General features: G+C 40.6%; 1 protein-coding gene across 1 annotated transcript in view; it reads left to right on the top strand.

The window, feature by feature from the left end:
- Positions 1–5,918, top strand: part of NKAIN2 (sodium/potassium transporting ATPase interacting 2) — a 516,822-nt gene extending 510,904 nt beyond the window's left edge. The window contains exon 7 of the mRNA XM_059842179.1: positions 1,146–5,918. Within this exon, the coding sequence (XP_059698162.1) occupies positions 1,146–1,155 (10 nt within the window). The 3' untranslated portion in view covers positions 1,156–5,918. The remainder of the gene's footprint in view (positions 1–1,145) is intronic.
- The last annotated feature ends 10,405 nt before the right edge of the window (positions 5,919–16,323 follow it).

The raw sequence follows: 16,323 nt of genomic DNA, 5'->3' as shown, positions 1-16,323 counted from the left end.
CAATTGTCAAGACAAAATTCTCCTCTTGGGAGGTGACGGAGGAAGGTGACTAAACACTCCCTGACACTGATTCTGCTGCACATGAAAAAATCCAGTTGTAGTTGTGGAACAAGACTGCACTGCATGATCACTGTTCTAAAAACAGTAGGAAGGAGGGAGGGGAGAGAGATCTTTCTTTATGTTCTTCACACTGAACTTGTTTGTTCGAGAAAAGAAGAAGTGAAGCAAAAAAACCTATGCATGTCTGATGTAGATGCCTAATGCACTGGAGAAATTGCTCAAAAGCAGTGCAGCCCTGAAGTGAAGCATGCTTTCCTTCTATTGTGAAGCCTAAGAATATTTGCAGTATCTGTACTCCCGTGCACACACACACACACACACACACACACACACACACACACACAGGCATTTGTCTAGAAATGTGGCACATACTGAAAGTGCTACCTACTTCACCATTCACTTAAAGTATAAATGAAACACAAAAAAAAGACACCTAAACTAGCACCTTGAGTATAACCACCATGACACTCCACAAGTTCATGCAGTACAAATCTTCTGTGTAATTACGTCCTCATGTTTTGGGATTCAGACACATTTAAATAACCTACCACCTAAGCTTTCACTATCAACTAACAACATCTTGTCCATTTTAGACTGAAAGTTTTAGTTACAAAACATAGGTTTGGGACAGTACTGTTAAGGTGGTCAGGCTGTGGCACTTGCACAGGGTCTCTGCTTTGTGAGTGAGCCGTGGGCAGCTTTCCCCTGCACCTGCAATCCAGCCCTTCTGTCCTCATACCATGTCACTTCTTGGTTTTACAAAGACAGCTACGTATCTGATGGATTATATAAATCAGGTCATATTCCAGTTGACCCATGGACACAGAGTTAAGATTATAATTAAATATAACTCCTGCCTAAGATTGTTTAGCAAACCTGTGGTAACTTCTCTGACAATGTTCCAGAGAGAGCCAGGCAGTTACGTGAGTAAACACTTTTTCTGTCCTCTTCCTCCCATGTGTATCTGAACTGTTACTGGTTTGTGGATTACACTTGCTTGCAAAAGGGCACCAGAGCAGCAGGGCAGGGATCAGAAAAGTATACGCTGGATTATAAATATTGTTCTTTCTCTGTCTTTCTTCTAGGTCAAAGTAAACATGGGGACTACTCAAGGTGGGCTAGAGGACCTGTTCAAATATCTCTTTCAGGATGGCCTCCTGGTTCTTCAAAGAGAAAAGAAATCCAATTTTTGTGCTAAAAATTATGTATAAAAGCTGATTGAACAGTGAGACAGAAAACAACAGAGACCTGCAGCCTCTCTTTCTAACAGGTACTAAAGGAGATGCTCCAGACCCCCTCCTTGAACCTCCTGCCTCTCAGCACCAGAGGGACGCAGCAGAGGCATCGGTGCCACCTTTTGTCCCTTTTCTCCCCTGGCCACCGCCGGCACGGCCCATCTGGATTAAGACATGAACCCAGCCCACTCAGTGCTGTGGGAGCCTCCTCCACACTCCGGGCCGCATTGAGTCTCCTCAGTCAACACAACACTGAAATACCAGGATGACCTTGCAGCAGAAGTCAATAGACAGCGCATTGTTTGCCCTGAAGGCTGTACAGTTCATACTTGCCTTAACCCAACTGCGTTGCACATTAGAGAAACTACGTGCAAGCTTTCTGAAGTTAACATGCTGCTGTTAATTCTGAACGATTTCTAAGTCAGTGGTTTTCTTCTGTTTGGTTTTGCTTTGTTTTCATGTCAGGGAATAAGGCTCTGTTGCTCCATGGCTCCAGAGCAACCAAGTAGAAAACTGCCAGCTGTCTGATAAGTGCTTTACTTTTGGGGCTCCACAGTGGTCAAGAAATAGTTTATAATGATTAAAAAGAAAAATAAATAAAGAAATAACTGAGACCTTTTGGGGGTCAGGATGGGGAAAGGGGTAACAGAAACTAATAATTGAACCTACTGGAAATAAGCAGCAGAAACAGTGCTTCTTAATCCCGCTGGTTATATTTATCGCACTGTAGGTGCTTTTATAGCTATCTCTAAACATCTTTTACTAACTACAGAGACATCTGCAGATTTCTATGAACAAAGGCCAACTGAATATGTACTAGCTATGTTTACTCTTTTATATCTGATTTCAACTAAAAATTCTCTGTAAGTGAGCTTTTTTTTTTTCTAATTGCACCATAAGGGATCCACATATTTTATTTCTCGATTTTGGTTGGAGAGGGCAGGGAGGGACTAGTTGAGTTGAAGAAATACTGAAGACCTTTTTGTGGTATATTTGGGGGATCTGTTGTGTGTTAGAACGTGTATTTTATCTTCCTGTATTATTGTGGCTGAAAAAAAACCCTCTGTGCTGTTACGTAGTTGGCAACAAGATGCCTTTGGGAATTTTGCTAGTAGGTCAATGTGTATATGAAATACTCTGAACTCCTAGGAACATATGTTTTATTCTACATCTGATCTGTATTTTCAAGAACGTAGATGGCTTTCACTAGGAAAACCCAATATTTTGCTCAGGTTTTTCGGAAACTTGGATTGTCATTGTTTATTTGCTCAGACCTTGCATAGACAAACGCACGCACCTACCACACCTGAGGTGACCACGTAGCTTTTGAGGGCAAGAGGGAAGGTCAGCTCTTGGAAATGCTGGAGGCACCCCTGAGCAACTCCCCTTTCCCTGCTGGCCAAACCCTTGCTCCAGAGGCCTGTGAGCTCACACCACTCACCCATCCCTGTACAAGCCAGTGCCCTTTGCTGTGTCTGCATGGATGTACAGTGTCACAAGCAGCAACTCTGGACAATGACAGAGGAACAGGCATTCACCAGTGAAAACAAGATACGGGACACATTCAGGAGCTATACCTACATTGATTCAGTGAGATTTATATAGATATAGATAGATATATATATATGTAAGTGTGTGAAGGTGTGTGTATGTCTATATATATAAAATACACAGGACTAGCTATTTTTGGGGGCTGCATCACACAGGAAGATTCTGATGCAGTGGATCAAGGGTTCCCATCTCAGATACTGCTGGGAATTTCATGTATGAAATATGAATGTCCCCTAGGCCTGATCCTGTAAAGCATTCATTGCTGATTTGGATCTCAAATTTAAATTTTCATACTTGAGTACCTGAAAATATGAGTTCCTGCTGGCTAGAGATGCTTTTCACCCCCTGGAAACCCCATGCAACTTCCCAGTGACAGGCTGAAATTTCCTATAACTTGCAAAACTAAAAAAATTTCTACTTTTATGTAGTATTAAATATAGCAGATGTACAGTATTAAACACAATGAAGAGGTTTAAATGGGATGAAAATGTCATAGCAGGTTATTTTATCTATCCCTGTATACCAGTAAATCAAAATGATATTTCTATAAAAATCATTTTTTAACATGAAAAGAAACCAGTTTAGGCACCTAAGCAGCAATCCAATTTTCAGAAGATAATTTTTCATACCTTTCAGTGATTTCCCATGGAACAGCGGCTACTGGTAGTTAGCAATTTTAGAAGTCAGATAATTTAATGAAGTGTCTACACGTAGCTAATAGGCCTGATTTTAAATTAGAAAATTTTGGCCTTAATTTCTTTGTGTCTTAGTCTTCCCACCCATAATACAGGAATAATATGTGCCTCACAGGCTTTTTGTGAGGTCTGAATTGTTAATGCTTGTAAAATGCTTAGGAAATAGGAAGCACATCTAACTACTATGGATTGCAATATAAATGTGTATTCATATATTACATATAGAGTAGATACACACACTCACATACACACAGTATATATATACACATGCATACCTATATGGAGTCGGTATTCATAACTCTGCTTAAGTTGCAGCTAAAGCACCACCATTAAAAAAAATAGGACTGTTGACTACTCAACTAAATGATTAGTGGAGAGATCTCTTCTGGAAGCAGTTTAGAGCACAGTAATGTGAGAATATCTGGACGGCATTTTTGATTTGTACAGCTGTATCCTCCTCAAAATCCAGTAAAGAATGTTATTTTTCTAGGCTGGGCTTTTGTTATAAACTAAAATATTCAGAAGGCAAGAGATACAATCCAAATGTGTCTTTTTTTCTTTTCTTTTTTGGCATTTGTTAATTCTGAATGTATTTTTAACAAAAGTGATTTTTTTGACTTACTAGTGTAATTTGCATTTAAAAAAAAAAATAAATGGAAAAAATATAGGTTTCCAAGCTATTCATGGCCCCCTGCTGCTATTCAGAACTTACAGGAAACTCAGAATTACTCTTCCCAGCTGAACAACAATGCAGGATAAAGAATCCTATTACATTTACATGATGACAATCCCGATCTGTGCAGTGCATGGATGTGACAGCACTGAATAGAAATTGCCGGGTCATGACACCATTTTAACGCTGTCATATATACCAGGTATTTTCATTATCACTGACACTAAAAGGTTTCTTTTACAAGGCTGACTGCAACGCACTCTACTTAGAAAACAGGGCTGGTTTTGCCCACTCATCAGGAATTTTAAGCTCATGATAGGTATAGAGTTGCCTACAGTGTTAAGCATTGCAAAAATAATACTTGTTAAGAAGGAGCTGTGTAACATGGATATTTCCTCTGCATTCTTATTCTTTTATATGCTATTTATTTTCCCTACACTGAAATGATGGAATCCTGTCTTAGGCAAAATGTTTATAGAGCTCACATATATTGACAGCTTGCCTGAGGTCATTTAATAAAGATGGAGCAGAATGATATACATTTTGAGATACTCGGTCATGCTCTCTTAGGATGACTCCTTAGAAAGAGAGTTCTTTCACTAGGATTTTTTAAGTCTTCATAATAGCGCAAGTGATATTTTCAGTCAGGTAAGGAGAAATGGTTTGTGCTCCACTTACTTAATCTAAGTACCGTTTACAATACTCCACTGCTGCACAGCATTTTGACAAAGTCTGGCACAGTCCTGTATTGATTGCTGGATGTCTCCAGATAGGAATGGCCATTAACTCAGTGTCTGAAGCCTTTCATCACTTGCATGCTCACCTTCCATTTGAGCACATTGATAGTAGACAAAGCAAAACTCCACACTCCGTGAATCACTCCACCTTGCAATATTTTCATTTCCAGTCCTCTGTTTTATTTTTAAAGGCAAATACTAAGAGGAAAATGGAAAGCCCCATTAATAGTCTATGTGTATGTATTGCTTGCTGTCTACTGATGAGTAGCTGAGATGAAAGTGATGGACTTCTTGAGTTTGTTTTCTAGCTATTCCAAATCTGGCTTCTCCACAGTATATGTGGATTGACAGCAGACACTAAAGGTAAGCCAGGTGTTGTTGAAGAACCAATACACAGCAATGCTGCAGACAGCACTGTGTCCACTGCTCCTTGGAGAAAGATGAAGACAGTTGTTAAGCTAATTGGTCTGCTTCAAGCTATGTGCAGTATTAAATGCAATTACAATGCATAAAAGAAACTGCCCTTTAGGCTGCAATTACTCATTCACATACAGAAGTGGCACAGCACAGAATCAATCAGTAAAAGGGATTTTCCTCCTGTAGTCACCACTATGCTTCATCTCCTGACATGGATTGGAGAAATCAGCTCTGTTTGATCTCATGTCCTGACAAGTCCCTCTGTTCAGACCTTCAACATGAGAAGCAGTTACAGCTAGTTAAAGTTGAGACCTTGGCATAGCTGAGTGGTCTAGGAAGATACTGTACCAAATGTGAAGTTCTAAGTAGCACCATACATACATTTGTTGCACATCTCTCTCCATATGTTCAAAAGAAGTGTCTTTTAAAAATGCATTTTTCCTTTATCTCTCAGAAACCAATTGAAACAGATTATGTCTTTTGCAAGTGTCTTCCAAAATCTTGCCAAGATCATGAAAGATGTTTTTTAATAAAAAATCCAATAAAACCACCAATTTTTCTGCTCTCTGTTGAGTAGAAGACTTAGCTCTTGGGACTTCCAAATGCCTTGGGATTATTATTTTGGATAGATAGAAGCACTATGAAACATGAGAATTAAAAAATAAATAATGCTTGTGGTCACCTCTGATTCAAAATTAAATCTCTACAAAAGCCATGCTTCTCCATCCACCAATGGAAAAGGGTCTTTATTGCCATCTAGCACCTTATCATTTTCCCAGCTTTGCCTTTGTCCTGATGGGAAATAGGTTATGGGGAGCTTAAGGTGAAGAAGCATGTTCACATCCAGCATGTGCTCTCCAACAGCCCCCAGTTCTGCCACATAGATGTTTCACATCTAGTTAATTTCTCTCTCTCTGTCACCATCTTCTTGTGCCATTCTCACTGTCTCTCTTCCTGAGCACCACCCCAAATACCCTCTAAAAATTACATACTGCTCTTTGTCACGCCCATGTTTCCAACTCACACAAAGGTGGCGATGGCAGTTGTGGAGGAGTGTCACTGAGGATGTGTGCAAAACGACAAGAGGAAGCACAAGGTTATGTACATTCTCAAAAAGCCCCAGACAGGAAGACATTTAACAGAATGGTAAAGGTTGGCAGCATTACAGAAGCCACGAGACACAGCAAGCCCTGGTAGGAATCATTAGCACATGAGCAATTCCATTTGCTAAAGTTATAGCTCACTGAGTACACAGAAAGTCATAAATATCCAGAGCTACAAAAGGCACAGGTGAATCAGAAGAAATTAATAAAAAATGTTTGTGAACACATTTACTGAATTAGATTCACATTTCATTTTCTTCAAGAATTTTCTCAGGATTGTGTTTTTTCCCCTTGCAAACATTTAGATAGTTGATTTCTATGCATGCAGGTGAATATTTTGTTCCTAGGAGAGCATGCAAGTATGTGCAATTGCTTTAATTTGCATAGGATTCTCCATATTGATGCATCTGTGTGCATTTGTGCTAAATGTTGGCTCAGTTCACTCAGTCACACATACATGCACACATCCACACACCTGCTATGTGACTATATTTTATGGTGGAGATACATAACCACACACAATCTCTCACCTTCTCTGCTTAGCTTTTCCTATCCCTCCTCTCAGAACATTCAAAGTCCTAAGTGTTTATTTTCTAGACAGACATTTGGTACACAAAAATTATTATTTCTGATAGTTGCTGGATGCACAAGCATGATGCAATCTATGAATAGAGTAAATAAGACAGTCCTTTCTACAAAGGGTTTGTGTGATAAATAAAGTAAGTTAATGAGAACATTTCAATTAGAAAAAAAAAAGAAAAATATGATCTCACAGTCCCACCCTGCTGTTAAATTTCAGTTAGTCGAAGAAGTGGGTGACAAAAAAAATTCAGAAAAAGGAGACGGTGATATGGTTATTTACAGCATTACATATGAGAATTAAGTAAAAGAATCAGCCAATTATATCTTACTAGGATATCCAATTAATTTATGGTAGCTCCATATGGACATATTATATCTTATCTTACATTTTAAATACATTTAAAACAGTAGCTATGGAGGAAGAACAAACATCAAAGGAATTGCATATTGATGTAATCACAAAAGGTTGATGGATTGATTCAATTAATCAGTGACTCATTTCTAAGAGTTCTGCAGGGATTTATTTACCAAACACTTTCATTGTTTATTTTTCTCTCTGGACAGTTTGTATACTGTCATTTTTCTTCATTATTCTTCTTGTTTCATTCATCAGTTTCTGACAAATGTTTTCATGCTGATATGTGGCATGTTAGGCATGTAAATTGTCCACATTTACTGATTTAAAGCAGTACACTCCAAACTCTCAGGAGCTGAGAACTTTTGTTTATTTCCCTCAGGTCCTGAGAAACACTAGCCATCTATAATTAATATAAAGATGTGTTTTCCATATAATCTTTGCTTTTAGTGTCTGCTCAACATGGCAAAGATGTAAGTTCCTCTCTAGCGTAACCTCCTGCTTAAACTTTAGACAGAAACTTACTAGGAAAAACATTTTGAACACTCTTGACAGTAAATAGAATAACTGTTCCCTCTTTGGTTTTTCCTTATATTTTGCAGTTCAAATCCAGGAAAAAAATGCAAGAATGTTTTAAGGAGGTCAGCTGTTTCATTATGCTTTCCATAAATTTAGATTAAGGTTTTTCAAGAGCAAGAAGTGATAGAACCAGGGGGAATGGCTTTAAAACTGAAAGAGAGAAGCCTAGGTTCACTCTTTCAGTTTTATTAAGAAAAAAAATGCATTCCTCTGAGGATGGTGAGGCACTGGAACAAGTTGCCTGGAAAAGTGATGGATTCCCCATTCCTGAAAGTGTTCAAGGCCAAGTTGAATGGTGAGCGAATCGGCACATACAGGAAACCAAAGGCAACCATCAAACCAGAGCTGAAATGCAAAGACTGCATTTATTTCATTGTCTTGCTTACAATGCCAAGCAGCAGAGACACACAGGGACACAGGCTCCATCTTAGTTCATCCCAGCAGGTAGCAGCAATCCATTCTAGTGAAAAGTCTCCCTATTCATGGCAGGGGTTTTGGAACTGGATGATCTTTAAGGTCCTTTCAAACTGAAATAATTCCATGATTCTATGATTTTCTGTTTTAATACTGTCACAGTATGTGCTTCAAAGTCAATACATAGAAATGGCCAAATTAGGACAAGTCACAGATTTCAAAATGGCAGATACTGGGCACGACAGAGGTCTGTGAAAGATGAAGAACTGAAACTGAAAGGAAGCCATTCTTTGAAAAGGTTGAGTCTTATTTGGGCAAATATTTTTATTTTAAACTCTCAGGAACGCTGAACAGCTTTTTTTTTTTTAATTAATGTATTCATTGCATGCATACATGCAGCATGCGTGTGATTCTGTCTTGGTTTGGAAAGACGGGTGCCTGCTAAGGAGGGTAGGAGCCTCCTCTGAAATGGAGAATGCAAACCCTCCCCACCCCTCTGAATTGCTATGAATTTTAAATTAAGGGGCTCTCAGGCAAAAAAATATGGGAGCAGGAAATAACAGTTCTTTAATAGGGAAGGAAAAAAAATAAAAGGATAAACTAAAAAATTGCAATACACTAGAACAACACTGACAGAGTCAGGACTCAACCTGACACCCTGTTGGTCAGGGTGTTGGTAGCAGTCCAGTTGGAAAAGTGGCTGCAGTCCTCCTAAAGTGTCAGGTGTGGTTCTGTTGGAGCAGGGGGTCCTGTAGAAAAAGGGTGATTCTTCCTCCGTAGATCCGTGGAAGAAGAAGCATCTGCTGTTCCTCTGGGGAATCCAGTGGGAAGCCGTGCTGGTGTTTCAGAATCTCCAGATTATATCTGGGTAGCAATGCTGGGCTCCTCCCTCTGGGCAGAGCATCTCACAATGGGATGTTATAGTTCTTATCAGTCATGCAGTGACATTCAATAGCCTGTTATCAGCAGAGGTCCTCTGCCAAGGGAGGAGTGATTATGATCACTCAGAGAGAGAGATAAGGAGAATTGCCCACTTGACACAAGACAACTGCCATGCAGATGGTAATGGAATACATCTTGCCTTGCAATCTGGAACAGATTTTCAGGCCTCTTCAGCAGTGGTCAAATTCTTACTTCACTTTTAGGTGTCTACGAACAACTCAGGAAAAGTGAAAGACCACAGACCCAGTGACAAGAGCCCTGGCAGTCTGCATCATGTGACAGCCTTCCCCAGTGGATTTAGAAAACTCCACCCTACCTATTAAACCTACTATAACAGACAGATTGAGACAGACACCTCTCAGTGATAGCAGGTGACACACACAGAAACACAGGATGTTCCCTCTAAACATCAGCAAACTCTTTTTTACTGTCAGAGTCACCGAGCACTGGCACAGATTGCCCAAGGAGGTTGTGGAGCCTCCATTCTTGGAGACTGTCAAATCTTGACTGGACTTGGTCCTGGGCAACATTCTGTAGGTGGCCTTGCATGAGTAGGGTTGTTGGACTCAACAGTTACCAGATGCACCTTCCAGCCTCAACCAATCTCTGATTCTGTGATTCACCTCTCTTTCAAGCTATGTGTTTTCCCCATTGGAAATACTCCTAGCATCTCAAAAGGATACAAAAATCTTCCTTTTTGGTCTGAGGTAGCCTCAGAATTAACCTTTGGAGTGAAAATAACAGGTCTACACAATAAGAGAGAAAAAAAACCCATCAGTTTCTAAAATGCTTTGATTATTATTTTTCCCTTATTTGAGTCTCCTATAGTTGGCCAGTTGGATGGAATCCCAGCTCCATTAAGGCCAGTGCAAATCTTGCTGATTGCTTCAATGAGATTTCAAGATCTCATACTTTGTGATTAAGATGCCTGAATATTTGCTTTCCTTGAAAAACAAAAACCCACCACCATTATTCTCAATAATTTTTAAATGCTCTACAAAAATTGGTTTTTCTTCCCTTTTCATGCCCAGCATTTGTGAAATACATGGTCTGGTGTTATAAAAATTTTATCTGTACCCATTTGTGCTGACCCATATAAATTGCTCATTGCCGCATTCATGCCAGTAAAATCTTTCCATCATTCCCCCTCCTCTGTGTATTTCATTTCATACGAATGAATATCACCCAGGGTATCAACACCCTGGGAGGCTTTCTGCAAAACATGAGCATTAGGAAGAAATCAAAACACATTTGCATAGCTATTTGGCCAATGTGATAGTAGGAATCTGCTACATAGCCTCTTTTCCTTTTATAAATACAAGTTAAATATTAGTGGTAACCCAGAATTCTCAGTGTAAGTATTTCACATTCTTCTAGCTTCTTGCTCAGTTGCACAGAGCTTCTCACACTTGATAAGATTTCCATTGAGCAAACTAATTCATCAGCAGGGAAATTTTTGCACACAAACAGAAAGATAAAGCACCACCTCAAAAGACGGTCTAATAATATCCAGTGCTTCTAGAAATCAAATACTTTTGCCAAAGGTATTTCTCAGTCTAGAGTTTCTCCTGTGCAAAAATGCTTCTTGTTCATTAACTTACAGCCTGAAATGCAGCTCCTGACAAAACTCTGTCTAGGTGAGACTCCCACCCTGACAATCACTGATGTGTACAGCCCATATTCTGCTCTGTGAAAGGATATAGATGAGAAGCTAGCACTGCTCCTTCAGGCCTGTTCCCTTGAGCTTGTCCTTCTCACACCTGAGCACCTGAGGCTGTTGCCCCCCAACAGTCTCAGTTGTCATGGGCACGTTGAGTTATTGAGCTGAACCCCTGCTGAGTGCCAATTAAAATTAAGCAGGGTCTCTACATCCTTAGTGGAAAAGCATCCAATGCTCCAGTGGTGCTGTGCCACCGGAGCAGGGACAGATCTAGGCAAAAATGGAGTAGAGAATCCTTCAAGCAGAGGCAACCAGGAAGGGCAGCAACATCTATGTCCCTGCTCCCAGCTTCTGCCAGAGCCCCAAAAACTCCCACTCCCTGTGTTGGCTCCATCACCAGTAGCACCCAGAGTTGACCAGTGGTATCATCCAAGAGGCCCCATCCTCCTGGCACCAGCAGGAAGAGCAAGTCTGCATCTGTAGGAATCACTTCCAAAACCTCTGTTTTAACTCAGATCATGTCTTTCTTGTAAGAGAAGAAATCAGACTTTTGTCTGGCTACTGCTTTTTACATTTGAGGTGGCAAAGTCCTACCTTGCTTCACTTTGCACTTGGTAAAGAGCAAGTTCAAATAGAGGAGGTAGTTTTGGCAAGCAGGGACAATGCTCAGTTCTTTTCAATTAGGAAAGCTATAGTTCATGTATACTTCTGAAAAATAAACCACAGGTAAAAAAAGGATAATTCACTGTTTGAACTTGAACATATTCAAGCCTCCTTTATCAATGTGAAGACATCCTGAGTCATGTGCATGGTTATTTAGTGTCATTACTTTTATGAATGCTTATTGATTATATTAAAATTAATACACATTACATGCAGAAAAATCAAAGGAAATAGCAGGAAAAACTGACATGAAAGTATTCTACAACACCAGCAGACCGTTAAGTTAACCATCAGGATCAATCTCAAAAACTCTCCCCAAGCTCAGGCCTATAAACCACTTAAACTGCAAAAAAAGGTCCTCAGTCCTGGAAGTCATAGAGTTATGGCCAGAAGCTCTGTTAATCTCAGGCTGTTAAATTATACTTACATGACTGACTGATCACTGCCCCAGATCATCTCCCAGTCCTATCCCCTTTACTCTCATTTGCACTCATAAGGGCTCCAGGTTTGTGAAATGGAAGTTCATAGCTCAATTTTTGTAGCTGAATTATTTGCTTTTCATTTGTATAGTCCATAACAGAACCTGGAGAAAGAGACCAGGCAGATTTCTGGAAGGACTTGCAGGCATGTATAACAAAGAAACTTTCAGAGGAAATATAGATGGCAAAGGTCTCGTCAGGCTGGGCCTTCTCAAACATTTTGGGGCTGCTTGCAGTTGTAAAGAACTGGAGCCCAAGCCATTCCATCAGCCACTTCATTTCTGTGGTGTTTGTGAGGAGAGCTACCCTCAAACCAGACCCCCAGTTTCACTGAAAGTCAGCAGATCTTAAACTCTTCTTGGGTATTTAGCTTCTTGGGACTTTTTGAATGCTCACTAATGTTTATTTTTATTTTCAAATTCCTCTGAAGTGGAACAAAAGGACCTTTGAAAATCAGTGTCTTGTGATTAGACTCTGTGGACAGGTACACTTTGCTCATCAGGCTAAATAAATTCAGTATTTTGATTCAGCCCTTGAGTTTCAGGTCTCCACATGTTTTACACTCTGCTAATTTCCCTGTGATTTTTCACAGCTTTTAGAACAAAGAAATATAAATTTCATCCATATCTGCTCTAATACTGAGTTCCTGATATAAAGGATGCATGTCAGTAATAACAAAAATAGCTGAACTTTGAAAGCCCACGCTCTGTGACAGTTTGTACAATAATTTTTTACCCTCAAACTCCATCACTTCAGAATCCCTTCCTCTCCCATCTGTCCTAAACAAGTGGGAGAGGCTTTTTGCTAGAAAATGTACTTTTTTAAGTACCTCTCTGGAGGAGAGCATAACAACTCTGCCTTAAGAAAAATGCTGTTAGTCCTTCCCGTGTGTCAGAATGGAAGCTGCTACTAATTATAACTAAGATCCTGTCAGTTGTCTGAATTCACTGGCAATTCTCATAAGATCCTGAAGAAAGTGAGTAAACACATTAACAGGAATGTGCCAGCAGCAAGTCACCATAATTCCCTTCCCAGCTCTCTAAAACCTACTGCGGGCTTACGGCAGCAGCAGCAGCTCTGTACCACAGCCCACGGAACACCTGGGGCCAGCGCAGGCAGCCTGACCCAGGCTAGCAGCTGTCTCCAAACAGGCACATCCATAGCAGGAGAGCAATGCAATAGCTGACAATCTTCTTGGCAGGTCTGGAATATACTGGAGATTTGGACAACAGTGGGGAAAATCTGTCACTCAGGCTTTTTTACCTGAGGAGCTAAAGGGGAAGAAAACCCCTTAAGTAAAAAAGGGTGTGCATTAAAATGTGGCACCACCAGCCTCCCTGGCAGTCTGGGCATACTGGGTTATGCCACGTTCTTTGTTGAATCCAAAAGAACAGAAATCTTTCTGCTGAAACACCAGATGCTGTTAATATTTCCATAGAGCCAAGTCTTCCCAAGGGACCATTCCTGCAACCCTGGGCACACAGGACACATGCACAAACCAGAAAGGACTGGTTCTCGTTAAATAATAACCACCTTTGCTACTGGGACCCTCTTGTGCCTCTCTGAAATGTAAATAGCCCTTCACAGGAGCAACTGTAAAACACACCCATCTGAAGATTCCTGCACTTGCTAAAGGAGCACAAAGGCAGCTTAGGGAAAACAAGAACCTGATCCAATTCTCAGTAGGAGAGCAGGTTAAGTATCCTCCTTCTTCAGGGCTTTTTATTATTATTCATAAGTAACAACAGGTGCAGTAGCTGATTTCTTTTTTCCAAAATACACAGCAATGCCTTTTTGGAGAGGGTTTGAAAGATGGGATTTTTCAAGCCAAAAGCAACCATGGAACCACTCTGCTGGGTGACAGAGCACAGCAGCTCCCTTACCCTTTCTGGGGTTCGATACAATTCATATTCCTGCACAGAGGGCAAGAGAAGAGGAGGAGAGGGAGAATAGAAAAGATTACCAGACAATGAAGAATGCAGTATATTCACTAAAAGCTTAATGAGATAATCCCATGGTAACCGTCAGGTTCTGGCTTTTGTGCACAGCTATCTGCAGAAATGCTACCAGCACACGGCTTGTTTGCTGCTGACACTTTCTGAAAAAGAGGGAAAAATCAGTGAGGAGGTCTGGATTACCCACAGGCTTGGCAATAGGACCTAAATCTGGGGGCATAGTGTGTACATGGTACTCTGGTGACCTGGAGAAGATGGTTTCAAGGTATCTGGTAGTATGTATTGCAGCTGTAGCATGGTATGGGGAGTTAAAATTTAAGATAGGGAGCCTAAACTGATTTTACAAAAATAGGATTATTTTTCTTTCTCAAAGAAGCTTTTGCAGAGTCAAAATTTGAACAAGCAAATGTTGAATCCTTCAACATTTTTTTACAGCATTTTTAGTATTTTTTTTCCCAAGCAGCAGGTATCATTTAATATTGGGTACCAAGTCATTTAATAGCTGTCTGAGTGAAAATTCCAGAGTCTTCTTGCTTTTATTTCTCATCTTGAACAGCCTAACTTCATTTTTACTTCCATCCAGATTAGTGTCAGGCTTTGGTCTTAACTGCTCTGAATGTAATGAAAATCAACAGTGTTGCATAGGAGCAAATTACTCACCCATGCAATGACAGACTCAGAACAAAGGTCCTCTTCCTATTTCTCTTGTCTGTGACAGCTGACAGTGCTGTCCTACTGCACTGGCATCTGGAACAAGTGATCTAGGATCAGATTATCCTGAAAGAAGTGTAACAGGATTTCAAATTAATGAAAACTTAAGAAACCTTCTTTTAGTAGGAACGCAGGCTTGGCACATGCTGATGGTGACCAAGAAGCATTACTTGAGGGTTACTCACAATTCCTTTCTTGAAAAAGTAGTGCTACAGATATGAAATGTCCGGCATTGCTGCAATACAACTGCATTCTGTCACACGAGGTCTGCAGATGCCAGCCCTCACATTGCTGTGGGTGAACTCCAGTGGCACATATTAGTTGGGCAGTTGGAGAGTCTTAATGCAGCACATGGGACTTTGGGGCATTCTATCCCTGAGGAATTTAGTCTTCACACATCCATGAGGGGTTTGCATGTCTGAGTCACACCAGTGAGTCATGCTGTCAGCTGGTAATCAGGCGTCAGAGTCAGTACAGCACTCAGCTTCCAGGCCATCTATGCCTGCCCCCACTGCTTGACCCCTGTGTTTGGCTGAGAGCAGGGGCTATTTCGAGCCACCAGCTTGGTAGCCCTTGTTACCTGTTTTGATTGGTCAGCAGAGAAATGTCCTAGCTACAATCAGCATCTTCCAGGAACCTTTCAAAACCTCAAGAAGAAAATGGTTAATATTTATGAGGCCAGCCTGAAATAGCTTCTGAAATGGAAGAAAACTTCACGAGGAGACATTTTCCCTAAATTGACGGAAAAAAGTCAGGGAACTATTTATTGGCTTTGAAACTCAGTACAAAGAAATGAAATGATAGCACACCTTAAAACTGCTTCATGTGCTGACTGAGTCTAGGCTGTGCTGATTGGTTTGCTCAGCTGGCAAAGCTGACATGACAGTTCCACACTCATCAGAATTAGGGCCTAATTCCTTAGGCAGATCACCTCTCTTGGGTGTTGTCTTTCCAAATAAGACTGTAAGCTGATGTAAAAAAATCTGCTACCGTGCCTTTTTATTTGCAAAGGATCCCTTGGACTGGAAGTGAATCATTCTTTCATCCCATCATTTGCAATTTTGGTACTTAATCTAAAATAGTGATAGCAGCCCTGAAGTTTCTTGTCAGTGAAAGGCTGTTTGTCACAATATTGGCCTCTGATATGTAAAGGCATTTCAGAAACCAAATGAGAAACAGCCCTGGGCAACCTGCTCAGTGTCCCTGGTCAGACATGCGTTGGAGTAGCCCATCTCCAGAGATGCCTTCCTACCTCAGCCATTCTGTAATTCAGGCAAATGTGGCCTCTTGCTGAGATGCAGGAGCCATCCTTGTCAGCCAGTGAACAGAACTTTTCACTTAAGGCAAGCATGGCCCTTCTTGCAAACTCAGTGTCTCAGTGTGTCTATACTTCTCTGTTACATAAGATTAAGCATACAAAATTGAAAAACACATTGTTCCAGAATCACTGCTTGTAGAATACTTAAATCAGCATGCTGCTCAGCACCTGCTTTGAGTGCATAAATGGCAATA

The sequence above is a fragment of the Haemorhous mexicanus genome, chromosome 3 (genome assembly GCF_027477595.1).
Source record: "Haemorhous mexicanus isolate bHaeMex1 chromosome 3, bHaeMex1.pri, whole genome shotgun sequence".
Lineage (NCBI taxonomy): Eukaryota > Metazoa > Chordata > Aves > Passeriformes > Fringillidae > Haemorhous > Haemorhous mexicanus.
Note: the sequence above shows the minus strand (reverse complement) of the source record. Positions and strands in the feature narration are given on the sequence as shown.